The 13,841-nt window shown below is 41.8% G+C and overlaps 1 protein-coding gene across 2 annotated transcripts in view; it reads left to right on the top strand.

Moving 5' to 3' along the window:
• Window positions 1–13,841, top strand: part of LAMA4 (laminin subunit alpha 4) — a 153,929-nt gene that overhangs the window by 137,694 nt on the left and 2,394 nt on the right. For both annotated transcript variants that reach the window (XM_037894659.2, XM_043542824.1), the window contains 8 exons: window positions 28–181; window positions 2,249–2,439; window positions 4,574–4,763; window positions 5,571–5,726; window positions 7,435–7,594; window positions 8,812–8,942; window positions 11,363–11,456; window positions 12,531–12,650. In XM_037894659.2, the coding sequence (XP_037750587.1) occupies window positions 28–181; window positions 2,249–2,439; window positions 4,574–4,763; window positions 5,571–5,726; window positions 7,435–7,594; window positions 8,812–8,942; window positions 11,363–11,456; window positions 12,531–12,650 (1,196 nt within the window). The remainder of the gene's footprint in view (window positions 1–27; window positions 182–2,248; window positions 2,440–4,573; window positions 4,764–5,570; window positions 5,727–7,434; window positions 7,595–8,811; window positions 8,943–11,362; window positions 11,457–12,530; window positions 12,651–13,841) is intronic.

Raw genomic sequence — 13,841 nt, 5'->3', positions numbered from 1 at the left:
TAACATTATCGCCTCTTTGAAACACAGGTTGGATCGAGAGGTTGAAGTGGAAGATTTCCAGCGGTACCCTGAGAAAGTGCAAACTTCTCTTTATGGATGCCCTGTTGACTCCCCTCCAGTTGCCCTTCTCCATAAGAAAGGAAAGAACTCTTCAAAAGCCAAAGGAAGCCATAATAAAAAGGTTAGCACTATCTGACTTGTGACTACTCTGAAATCAATTTACAGTTTGCCAAAGTCCACATATACTGCCTCATGATCCTAGGCTGGCCAGATTTTTTGTGGTTCCAAGATACATCTGAAAAATAACAGAGGATGGGACACGGCCCCTTTGAATATTTCATAATTTCAAACAGATGATCTCATTTTGCAGATTCCAAGATTCATCAAAGACTTTTTTCATTATAGTTTCACCCATTTTTAAAAGAGACTTTTAAAATGCTCTACCAGCTACTGATGCTTTTACCTGCTAATGAAAATGACTTCTTTATGCCTAGCCCAATGGTTTATCTGGGGAAAGGAGATATACAGAAAGATGTAGTAAAAGTCAGAGCATCATAGTATTATAGTAGTTATAGATGGGAAAGAACATATCAAATCCAACCCTCTGCAAGTTCTCCCAACAAGAACTTATCAGATACTACACTTGATCTCTTAGCCAAAGGATCAAAAAGGGTGTCAGCTGTATAATTTGCTAGTTTTTGTTTGGGGTTGTTAGGGTTTGGGGGGGGGGGGGTTGTTTGATTTTATAACAAAAGTAAAAGGACAATCCACTGTAACTTTTCTGTTGGGGACACCATCATAGGGCCTAATCACATCAGCCACACTATCAGAGGCTCATTCACCTGCACATCTACCAATGTGATATATGCCATCACGTGCCAGCAATGCCCCTCTGCCATGTACATTGGCCAAACTGGACAGTCTCTACGTAAAAGAATAAATGGACATAAATCACACGTCAAGAATTATAACATTCAAAAACCAGTTGGAGAACACTTCAATCTCTTTGGTCACTCGATTACAGACCTAAAAGTTGCAATTCTTCAACAAAAAAACTTCAAAACCAGACTCCAACAAGAAACTGCTGAATTGGAATTAATTTGCAAACTGGATACAATTAACTTAGGCTTGAATAGAGACTGGGGGTGGATGGGTCATTACACAAAGTAAAACTATTTCCCCATGTTTATTTCCCCCACCCCCCACCCCCACTGTTCCTCAGACGTTCTTGTTAACTGCTGGAAATGGCCCACCTTGATTATCACTACAAAAGGTCCCCCTCGCCCCCCTCTGGTAATAGCTCACCTTAAGTGATCACTCTCCTTACAGTGTGTATGGTAACACCCATTGTTTCATGTTCTCTATGTATATAAATCTCCCCACTGTATTTTCCACTGAATGTATCCGATGAAGTGAGCTGTAGCTCATGAAAGCTTATGCTCAAATAAATTTGTTAGTCTCTAAGGTGCCACAAGTACTCCTTTTCTTTTTTTTCTATTGCTGGACACTTACAGGGCTGCATTTGCCACAGCTTCAGGAAACAGTCATATCATTCTTTCCTCGTTAGTAGAATTGGAAAACAAAATTTGAGGTCTCCTAAAAAGTGTGATAGAACGTTCCCCCTTCTCTTTCGTCTTTAGTCTTAAAGCAGTGAGCTAATTTTTGCTCTCAGCTACATCCATGCAACTCCATTGAGTATAGTCAACTTGCGTTGGTGTAAATGAGTGTCAACCTTAATCCAGTATCCCTCGGCCCCCACCGCTTCCCGCAGCTCCCATTGGCCAGTAGGAGCTGCGATCGGCCAACCCTGTGGATGCTGCAGGTAAACAAACCATCCCGGACCACCAGTGGCTTTCACCGACGGGCCGCATGCCAAAGGTTGTAGATCCCTGTGCTATGCTATGCTGAATTGCAGCAGAGCTCACATCCTTAAAAGGGGGGGGAAGACCACCACAATGGGCTCAGGCAAATTTATAAGAACTGAATTGCCATTATATGTTGGCTAAGCAGTTAGAAATTCTGTGTTTCTCTGCATGAGTGGTGGGCATGGAGCTGAAAATTAAATACAATAGAATTATTTGGGGACAGCTATATTGATTAGATTTGGAACAACTCCACATATTTTTATAAGCAATGCAAAATATTTACCTGCCAGTATTGGTAATATTGTATTGGTAACAGTATTGTCGCTGCTCGTCATATGCACACCCACTTTAAACACTTATGTAATGGCTTTCTTTGTATGAAGGTGGGAAGAGAAAAAGAAAGAACTTCAAAGGCAACTGGCCTCAAAAATTTAGATCAAGAAATGAGTGTGCAAAGAGACCCTGGCTGCCAGTTGTCCAAGAACCCCACGGCAATTGAACATGCAAACCAGTTTGGAGGAATAGCAAACAGCCGGCAAGAGTTTGACCACATACCAAAGAATTTCAGTGACAGGTAAAGCATCACATAGTGACCTGAGAAATAAAAACAATTTACTGTCAGGGAAAAGAGCCATGGAAACAAACAAAGAACTTTGAACTAACAAGATGTGTTTGCTGCCATTACCTTGGTTATTGTGCTTATATGCTGTATCCCTGTCATGGGCTCTTCATCTGCTTTGTGTCTTGAGAAATTGTGCCTCCCTATCTGCTTGTATGGCACCTATTGCAATTTGGATGCTAATGCAATAATAATGCTAATAATAATATATTAAACCTCTGAGCAAGCCAGCTACATCCCTCCCATATCACAATGCAAAAAGACACAGGCCAAAGCCTGCAGTCCTGACTCAATCAATACTCAGCAAAAATACCCATTTACTTCTATGGGAGCCTAGCCTGAGTAAGAAATGCAGGATTTGACTCAGTATTAATACTATTACAATATCATATATTTACATAATGAATCCCTCCAAAAGCACACATCCAACCACAGGCAATATCAAACTCTCTCTTTGCACACATAAGCAATAATGACATCAGGGAGAACTGCATGGCCTGAAATGAACATATTTAAATACCAATCACTTCCCCAGCCACTGAAGTACAGTCACCTCTTGTGTGGAACATGGCAGCTGTCTAGCAGCACTGCGAAGTGGATTAGGACATGAAGCAAAGGACAAGCAGTGGAATTGTAGGTAATGAAGGTAATTCCCTACATATGGTTCATTCGGTCTGCATAGCAAGGATATTTAATGCTCATACTCTCACAGAAAGTGCCATAATGATAGTCTATTGAACATAAAGGATCAGAATCTTGGTTTCATGTTTATGCAAAAACCATCAGATTCAACAACACAGTGGCCCCTAAACATACTGTGGCACTGGCTCAGAGGGAAGAATGGCATTTACTGAATCACAATGAAACCATTGAATTTGTTTTGCTTCAATACAGTATTTTACAAACAACTATTGTAACCTTGATGAAGTTCAAAGTGTAGTCCATGTGAGACAGATAACAAAAAAGAACCCAATTTCTATTCCTCCCTAATGCTGCATTTGTTTATTAATTAATGTATTTATAAAAAAAATTAACATGGAAGTCATAGGTTTCATGATTTTAATGTTGATTAAAAATACCCATGACTTTGACATTTTAAAATATTTCCTTGTGGGGGAGTGTATATGATATTAAGCATTTCAACAAATCTGACAGAAAATCCTGAGAGGTGCCAAGCTAAACCTTGGACTAAATGAGAAGTGCGAGCGAGAAGGAACTCGGTACCACCACTGCTATAACATAAAGGACCGGACTAGTGAACACTCAGGCCTCCACTATACTAACTCTCCAGACCTTGCCATATTGGGAGCCCTAGTGTAGATGACATTTTAAGTACTGTGGCAATTAGACCTTCTGTTTTAATACTGCCAGGATATGGCAGGGCATGGTCCATTCCGGCCTCTTTCCAACCAAACAATTTGGAGACTTTCTTTAGGTGAAACACACAGTGATTTATTTATAAAATTCACATCCACCACCTTTGCAGATTGTACAGCAGCTTTACGAATATCCTGGGACTCTAAGGCTTCTGAGCCCCGCAGGGGAGAGACCTCCTGTGGCCTTGGCTCTATCAGCCTACAGCTCTTTTCCTTTCTCGCCCCCTTTTCACACTTTCTTCCTGTGCCTTGGTCCCTTCTGAGTTAATGAGGTAATTAGCTTTTCACTCTCTCCCGCCTAGCCTCAATCTATCAAGTTGGCACAGTTCCCCATATTCAGGTGTGTGCGGGGCAACTGATTTACCTTGCAGGGATCAGAGTGCTGGATCAGCTGCTGTAGCCCAGCACTCTGTCACAGCATGTAAGAAATGCATATACACTTCTTCGTGATTGATCTGTATTTTTTATTCACTCCCTAGGATTTAGTTTTCAAAAGATGAGTTCTTTGTGAGATGGATTTTCGTCTACTTGGTAACAGCTCTGCCTCCTATTCAAACAACCATATAGAATATACATCTAAAACATAATTTGCATAAACAAGGAATACATTCTCTGGCATAAGGGAACAGATCTCAATTCTCCTGTCTCTGCATGGTGACTTCAGTCAGTTTACATCTGCTCTGTTCCTAAAACGACATGTTTTTATTTGACAGATCACAGTTCTCCATTAGTCTGAAAACTCACTCATCCCATGGAATGATCTTTTATGCATCTGATCAAGAGGAAAACAACTTCATCACCCTTTTTGTTGCCCATGGCCGGCTGATTTTTATGTTTAATGTTGGTCATCAGAAGCTAAGGATTAAAAGCCAAGAAAAGTACAATGATGGGCTTTGGCACAATGTAAGTTAAAGAAAGTGATTGATGTTATGATGATACATGCGTCAGGAAACCATAGTAGAGAATCTTCTGATCTGACAATTCATTTCCATTGGGATGTCAGTCTTTGTCCATAACCACGTACACTTGCCTATATGCTAATGTTTTAAAATCCACCATGTAGATCTGAGTATTTTGGCAAGTCATTAACTGGGGACTAAGGAGTTTAGTCAGTTACAGTAATCCAGCTGTTTTCCATACATGCAGCCATGTGGAAGAGGCAGAGGTGATCAGAACAATGAGGCCAAGCAAGGTTTGGAAAGGCTTAGAGCTGGAAGAGAAGGCTGTGTGATCTAAAGCAGTATTGAGACAGAGGAGCAGGGAGGGCAGTGAGGGCACCTTAAATGTGAACAATATATATATGTAAATATCTTCTTTGCATTGTTGTAGCCACGCTGGTCCTGGAATATTAGGGAGACAAGGTGGGTGAGGTCCCCCCCCCCCCCAAAAAAATGACCTCACTCACCTTGTCTCTGTAAATATCTTGGCTATATACAATATTCTATTTTGTTTTTAAAATGTTAAGACAAAAGTTTTATTATCAGCCTTTTATATGTTGGAGGAAACGGTTGTCCAACAGAGAAGATTAACAGTTTAAATACAGCCGGCGTGCAGCTGGCTTGTAAATTTTGAATCAGACAATCTTCTCTAATATCCTGTTTTCTCATGTTCTCATCTTCTTCTGCTATACAGTGATGTTTCCTCAGCAGTTTCATTATCATCTGCCCCTATAGTTAAAATTGTCACTGAACAAATTTTCTCCCTTTCAAGGTGATATTTGTTCGGGAAAAAGATACTGGCCGTTTGATAATTGATGGTCTCCGAGTATTGGAAGAAAGTCTTCCTTCTGTTGATAATACATGGCAAGTCAGTGGACCGCTTTATATAGGGGGTGTGGCTCCAGGAAAAGCTGTAAAAAATATCCAGGTAAAATAGACATTATGTCTAAAATTACTAATGTACATTTTTGCCCCAATCCTCAGGCGTAGCTGAAGACCACACAGCACAAATCAGGGGTAGGGGTGAAAGGTTGGTTTAAGCCACCACTGTGTTCCTGGATCCTGGGCTGGTGATGTACTGGGCTGGACCCGTAGCAAAACCTAAAACAGCTGAGCTATCATTATGTCAGTCAAGGATCACCAAGGACCACAGAAGTAGCAGTCACACCCCTTTCCTCTGGCCATGCCCACTATGCAGACTGAATGGAGAAGATGGCATAGAAATCATTCTGCCAGCTCTGCATCACTGGAAGATCCCTCTAAAATGGGATGATCCCTCTCACATGGCTATTTAAACTGGCTTTAGGGCTGCTTTGAAACTGCAGAGTGGCTCAAAGATGCTTCTCCACAGAAAAGGATTAGGATTTATTTGTTTTCCTTCTAAAGAAGTTACACAGCAAAACAGCACTACTTAATAGAAGAATTACACCAGGGAAGGCTGCTAACATTTTAACAAGGGGCTCCCACAGAAATTATTCCCATTTGCCTAAGATAAACTCTACGTACAATACACAGAATGTGTGTGCTTCCAGGGGTGAGGGAATAGGGAAACTGTTTTGCCATTTATTCAAATCTGCTTCCTCATAAACAAAAAAAAAAAAGGGAACAGGCAGTGCAATCTGGCAAAAATGCGTCACCCCAGCCTATTCAGTGGCAAAAGGACCAAGTGTGCTGCGAAACCCTGCGAACTCTTATCAGCATGCCATAGATTATAACCAAATTTGCCGGTTTTGTATAATCTAATATAATCTCTATGGCACCCCCCGCCTCCATCACCATTGTATCTGAAAGCCTCCTTAATGCTGTAAAAACTAGAGATATCAATAACATGCCCTCCTTCACTTTCTTCCTTCTCAGATGGTAATAAAATAGCTTGGCTTTGAGGATTTTTGTATTTGTCTCTTTTAATAATTTGGGTAGGAGGGTGTGTGGTGGATGTGTAGGTGGGTGTAGACCTTACTAAGGGAAAGCTAAGACAGACATTTTGTTGATTGTTAGTCGCAGCAATAAAGAATAAAGGTCTCCAATATACATGTCAATTGTGAAGGTTTTAAGCAGGCAGTGATTTTCACTTGTGTTGTCTCAGATACCTGAGAGCTTTACATAGGTACATGAAGGCCAAGAGTCTGCCCTGCACATTGAAGACACATTGGAGGATGCTGAAGAGCAAAAACTTGACAAAGCAAAACCTGAAGCAACCAGGATTCCTCCTGGGGAATCCTTGGGTGCACATACCAAGGTAGTAGCTCTGCCACCCTGGAGTGTAGAGCCTTGTCCTCACCCAGAGGGGAGAGGGTGTGGCTGGAGCCCTGCTGCTGCGCTCCATCTATTTTGTTTTCCAAAGCTCAGAGAAGGCCATGAGAGCACAAGTTAGCTCTTATCTGAGGTTGGTCTGACTGACACCAGGGGACAGGCAGGACCCAGAGTAAGAGGAGCACAAAGGTAGTTTAAAGTCCCTTCCCATACCTCCACGCTTCCCTTTTCCCTACCTAGTGCAGAAATGGTGCAAAAGAGAAACAGAGGCCAAGAATTCATAAACAACCCCAGCTAGAGCTCTGAATCAAAAGGGAAAGACGAAAGACTTACTTTCCTTCCAGGGGCATTTTACTTAATAATCGCTCACTTTGTTTCCTCAGATTAACTCAGTCTACAGTTTTAATGGTTGTCTCAGCAATTTACAGCTCAACGGAAGATCAATCACTTCTGCTTCTCAGACATTCAGTGTGACTCCTTGCTTTGAAGGCCCATCAGAAGCAGGAACATACTTTTCATCAGAAGGAGGATATGTAATTCTTGGTAATGTGTAACTGAACAAATGTATCCAATAAGACGACTGGAGTATTTACTGTACTTCACATCTCTATCTAGCTGCAGAATTTTTTTTAATTTAATCATCACTGTGCAGGGAGTCATGAGACATCAGTTCAACAACACGATATATCCTTTACCTAATGTTGGTGTGGAGAATGTCAGTATGTAAAAACAATGATATTTTACAAATTAACTAGTGTCAGATTTCTTCTCACGATGGGGAAGTGTAAATTCTTAAAGACTCATTGGAGTCAATGGAGCTAAAACAATCCACACCAGCTGAGGATCTGCCCCTGAATTTTTAAGTGACAAAATACTTAACTCAAAAGGCATTTGAAAAGATTTCCTGTATGTCATGAAGGAAGTTAGCAGTATGTATAATAAAATAGTTTAAGTTATTTAAGGCTATGGAACAGTATTTTATTCTTGGAAGTGTCTTAGGACAAGTTGTGCCTAATAGGCAGTAGACCAAGCAGAGGATGAAGCTGGGACACAACACCTCAAGAGAATAGTAGGAGGGACTGCTGTCTGTTTCTGATCTGCTCCAAGGACTGCCGCAGGGTTGGAGGAGGGGGTTAGTGCTACTGAATCCTGCAGTCTCTACTCAGGCAAAACTCCCACTCCCTGAGGCTATGTCTACACTGCAACCTAAGTTGGCACAATGTATGTCGCTCAGGGGGTCTGAGTATTCCACCCCCCTCAGTGATATAAGTTACACCGACATAAGCACTCGTGTGCACTGCGCTACGTTGGCAGAAGAGCTTCTCCCACAGACGTAGCTTATGCCGCCCATGGAGGTGGGTGTTTATGTAAAGGGGAGAGCTCTCTCCTGTCGGAATAGAGCGTCTTCACCAGACGCACTGCAGAGGTACGGTCGTATCAGCAGAGCTGTGCTGCTGCAGGATTGTACGTATAGACATGGCCTGAGTTAGAACCGCAGAATTTCACTCCAAGCCAATTTTACACGAGGAGGCTGTACGAGGGGAGCGTAATGCTCTGGCAGCAAAATGGCCTAGAAGGTCTCAATTTTCTACTTTCCCTTTTGCTGTCAAAAAGGATCTTCAAGACTAAAATATTTGTAACAATATTAAAACCAGAAGTCAGCATTAGAACTGTACGTTGCAATGTAGTAGATGTCCAGTTTCACAATTAATCTGGGTACAGAAATGACATTGTGTGACTGTTCACTTTTCTCCCTTCAGATGAATCCTTCAGTTTAGGCCTGAAATTTGAAGTTGTTTTTGAAATACGCCCCCGAAGCAGTTCAGGAATCTTAATGCATGGTCACAGTGTGAATGGGGAGTACCTGAATATGCACATGAAACAAGGACAGGTATAAGGAAGGTCACATTTTCTTAACTGTTATGCCTAGTTCTTTCCAGTGTACTTGGATTCAATGCTACATGCAGCTTTTGTCTAACAAACTCACTATTCTTTGAATCTTCTTTCTTTCCTAAATATATTACCCCATTAAACAAGAAGAGGTTAAGCACAACCCAGATACTTCTGTTAATGTACATAAATATTTATCAGCCAATATCAAATCACTTTATTGGCAACAACAATTAATATTTAATGTACAGATGAAAGGGAAGAAGAACACTGACACTTTGGTGCTGCTTTCATCTGCATATTAAAAATGTATAACAGTTACAAGGAAGGTGACTGGATTTCATTTTCTTGGTGAGTTAATACATTTTTATTTACTGCATGTTAAAAAAGACATCTGAGTTGTACTCATCTTTTTTTAGCAGACACGTTGAGGGGGTTCTCCCACCTGATTCTTGGGCTGATAATCAGAGCCCCCCCACCCCAGGGTTTTGGAAACTATAAATTGAAAACAGTGGGTTTGAGATTAACAGTTGTTGCTATTATTGCTTGTTGTTTGTATTACAGTAACACCTGGAGACCCCAACCAAAACTGCTAAATGCTAGTGTGTGTGTATATACACATATATATACACACACACACACACTAAGAGAGGCTCCCAAATAGACAAATGTTTGGAGAAAGAATCATTTCTCCCACTTTTAAGATAGGAAACTGAGGCATGGAGGCTAGAGCTGTAACAAGTTTTGATCTTTATAAATTAACAGGGGACATTAACCTCTGAGCCTTTTGCAGCTGCATATGGTGTCGCTGTCATGGCACTGTTAACCTATGGTTCTATACATGACTGGTCCAGTGTAATCTTTACTATGCATATAATATAGATGGGAGTCACAGATAAGATAGGGTAGGGAAAGGCATAGGTAAGTATAGATCCCTTCCCCTCATCAAAATGGTCATGCAGTTACCCCCTTAGCAAATTGATGTATACTTCTGATGTGATTTTCTTTAATCACAGTCAATGCTCTTTTTTTTGAAAATTGCTTTCTGTTTCGTTTATTGACAGACACTTCTACAAGAGATAAACCAGAATGGCCAGCCCTTTTCACTTACGTTTAAACAGTCAACCATCTTAGTTCACCACCATCAGCTCACCTGACCACTTTTATTAGGCCAGTAGACCCTTTCCCCAAGTCTTTTGTATTTGATTTTGCTAGTGATGCCCATAAACTTGGCCAAGGCCAAGGGGAAGTAAAAAGAGAAGGAGGCTTATTGCAGTTTCTTATGTTGACAGCCTCCAGAGAAAAATTAAAATGTTCCCTAATTATCACTGGCATTTCCTCTACAATGAAAGCTGAGTGATTTCTTTTAATCATTTTCAGTGGCCAACTTGTGAATATTAGATGTGTACATCTACACTCCAATGGAGGTGTAATTTCCAGCTCAGGTAGACATACATGTACTAGCTTTGATTGAGCTAATACACTAAAAATAGTAGTGTGACCACAGCTGCTCAGGCTAGCTGCCCACGTACAATCTCATCCAAGAACTTAGGTATGTACTCAGGAAGTTAGCCCGAGCCGCTGCCCATGCCACTGTGGTTATACTGTTATTTTAGTGTACTAGCTTGATGAAAACTAGTGCATGCATGTCTACCTGAGCTGCAAATACACCTCTATTTGCAGTGTAGACATACCCTAAGGGCTAATTTCTGGATCTTTGCACAGCCCAAGTAAATGGGCTGTATGTGCATGAGTTGTGAGTCCTCAGAAGGAATTTTGCACTCTGCCACGGACAGAGCTGCTCCACAACTGCTATTGCAGTCTTTATGGGGAAAGATGGTCTTGCAATTAAGGCACTGAACTCAGGAGAGTTGGGTTCAGTTCCTAGCTCTGCCACAAATGTCCTTTGTGATCTTAGACAGTTCACTTAAGCTCTCTATGCCTTGATTCCCCATCTATAAAATGGAGGGAACAATACTTCTTTTCTCCTACCCTTTGTCTGTCTTCTCTGTTTAGATTGTAGACTCTTCAGGGCAGAGACTATCGCTTACTAAGTGTTTGTGCAGTACTAAGCAATACAAAAATAATCAATAAGGCTGTAGTTCTGGAAATCTGAGTGAAATTGGTTGAGGTATATTCTTTTTTAACTGAGGGTAAAAAACAAAAATCTTTCCCTGTGTTCAGAACACAAATGTTGCAAAAACTGCTGAAGTTAGAAGCTTAAAAGTGTGGTTCATTTTAAAGATCTCTTAATAATTAGGGTAAAGGAAATTGGTTCAATCACTTTTAAATTTATAAATGTCAAAATTGGGAACCTAGCATTAGTGCAACAAGGTGGAAAAAAAGGGAGGGGGGAGGGAAGTGATGGGCATGGAATAAAGAAAAGATTTTACAGTATGAATTACATTGGTTTTTCTCCAGGTTATAGTGAAACTGAATAATGGAATCAGACACTTTTCAACCTCAGTTACACCAAAACAAAGTCTCTGTGATGGCATGTGGCACAGAATTGCAGGTGAGTAAATCTCAGATCTTACCACTGAGAAGGGTCATGGAACCTGATCCTCCCTCCATGGTTGTCCATTCTCATGGGTCAGAGCAGAAGGAGTAGGGATCATGCCTTGAACTCACCAGCATTTGGGATGAAAGGTCCCTGTAACGGGATCACAACTCACCACCGCTGGCGCCTCCTGTCGGTTGCTCTGGGAACTAGCTCTTGTCCACTGCAGAGCGCCCTCTGCACGTGGTGTCTCGCCCGTTGTCTGCTCTGCTGATTTGGGAACCGCCCTACTCCCCACTCAGCGGTGTCCACTTCTTCAGGACACTGCCCTCCGACAGTGTCTACTACTCCAGTCTCACCCCCTTCCGGGGGGTGGTAACAGTCCTTTGGCTTGCACCTGCCTCAGTGGCCAATCACAACCCCAAAGTCTAGCCCCTCACCACCATCACCGCTACTCTGGGTCCCAACCCAGGGACCCTCTAGCTGCAGCCTCTCTTTGCCCTCCTTCACTCCCCTCTTGTCTGCCTAGCTTCCCTGGGCCACTTCCCCTTTGGCTCCATGCACCTTCTCAGCCCTTTCTAGCAAGGCCACAGCCTGGCAGGTAACTGGGCCAGAGCTCTCCTCTGATCCCCCGAGCCTGCCCAGCACTGCTCTGGCCAAGGTGCTATCTCCTTACCTCAGGAGCCAGTCCTCCTCCCTTGCTAGGCAGCCTTTATATAGGACCCAGCCCGGCCCTGACTGGTTGCCTCTTCCTTTGCCCTTACTGGCTCTCCACAGGCCTTTGCTGATTGGCTGCTGGTCTGTGCAGCCTCTCTGGCCTGTTCCAGCCCTTTATCTCATGGAGTGGGACAGTCGCCCCACTACAGTCCCCAAAGCAAATTTGCATGGAAGAAGCAGTCCATGCCCAAGGACAGTAGTGCGTCCTGGGCCTGCACTGTGTAAGCCAAGGGAGGCTTACACAAGGGCCATAGACAATCTAGCCCATACCATACAGCAGATCAGATAGACATCTTCATATGCCATACAAAGCATAAATGATATATTTTATAATTAGGGCTCTTTTTGACAAGATTTTCCTTTGCATTCCAGTTATTAGAGCCTCTAATGTGGTGCAGCTCGATGTGGACTCTGAGGTAAACCATGTAGTAGGACCTCTAAATCCAAAAGCAGTTGACCAGAGGGAGCCTGTGTTTGTTGGAGGTGTGCCAGGTAAGACTTGTTGGTGTTGTTATAACTTTGTACCCAAATGCCAACACAGTTTAAAACAGAAACAGAAATGTTTAGTTTTCTTCTAGACAGTGAAAATCACCCTTCCTCTGTGCTCTCTGTTTTCCTCACATAATCCCAAATTTTGAAGAACTGACCTAATGTCCTGGTCAAATTTGACAGCTTAAGGAGAGGTGGTTGAAAATTTTCTGAAAGAACAGTTTTCCATCAGAAAATGTTGATTCGATGGAATCTAAACATTCCAGGCAGCTGTGGAGATATTTGGGGAGCCACCTGGGCAGTTGGAGAGCTGGCTTGCTGGCCCCATAAAAAAACCCTGCATTTCTGATTTTTTTTTGTTCCAATTTGGAATGAACTCTTTTTGTGGAGGGGGGGAATGTGAAATTTGCAATGGGACAGAAATTCTAGTTCCCGCATAGTTTTAGTCTCCAGGTCTTGCGTTGCTAGGCTTCCAACTCCTCCAAGCAACAACTCCCTTGAACATTGAATATACGACATGAAAATTCTTATTCTGACTGTTGATTTCCAATGCACAGATGTCAGTTAATGTGACTTTGTGACTCAAACCATCTGTGTGGTGTGGGCCAAGATTACTATATTTACTTCCATTATTCAGTACTCTGTTGCGCTTTCATATGCAAACTGTAGTCAAAAGAGGATGTAATTTGACTTTTAAATCACTTTCTGTAAAATCTGCATTTCTCTGTGGTAACATTGAGCATTATTTCTCTGTGCCATGAATGTCAATCAAGAATAGCATTAACAATACAATTATATTATTATATTCCTTATCTTGGATTAGTAGTTTGAGAGTGTGATGCTCTCATTCATCCCACACTATGAGGGGGAAGAAATGAGTCGGAAAGGAACAACAGCTTTGTGCACAAGCTTGCTCCCTCTTTAATTCTAAACTGAAATTTTCTTAGAACTTCTAAACAATCACCACAAAAACTACCCTGATGTGTAATGTGGTAATTGTGAATGCTGTTCTGGCCTGTGATAACAGAACTTTATAATTCTGCATTAACTATAAAATACTAAAGAAACCTTACATATTGACTCCATGATATTATTATCATCTTGGAACAGAAGTATCCAGTAATGAACTTCACTACAAGACATAACACTGAATGTAGATATAGTAAACAGATAACACATTTACCCTTATGTGTC

The sequence above is a fragment of the Chelonia mydas genome, chromosome 3 (assembly GCF_015237465.2).
Source record: "Chelonia mydas isolate rCheMyd1 chromosome 3, rCheMyd1.pri.v2, whole genome shotgun sequence".
NCBI classification, from domain to species: Eukaryota; Metazoa; Chordata; order Testudines; family Cheloniidae; genus Chelonia; species Chelonia mydas.
The sequence above is the reverse complement of the archived record's forward strand: the minus strand, read 5'-3'. Positions and strand labels throughout refer to the sequence as shown.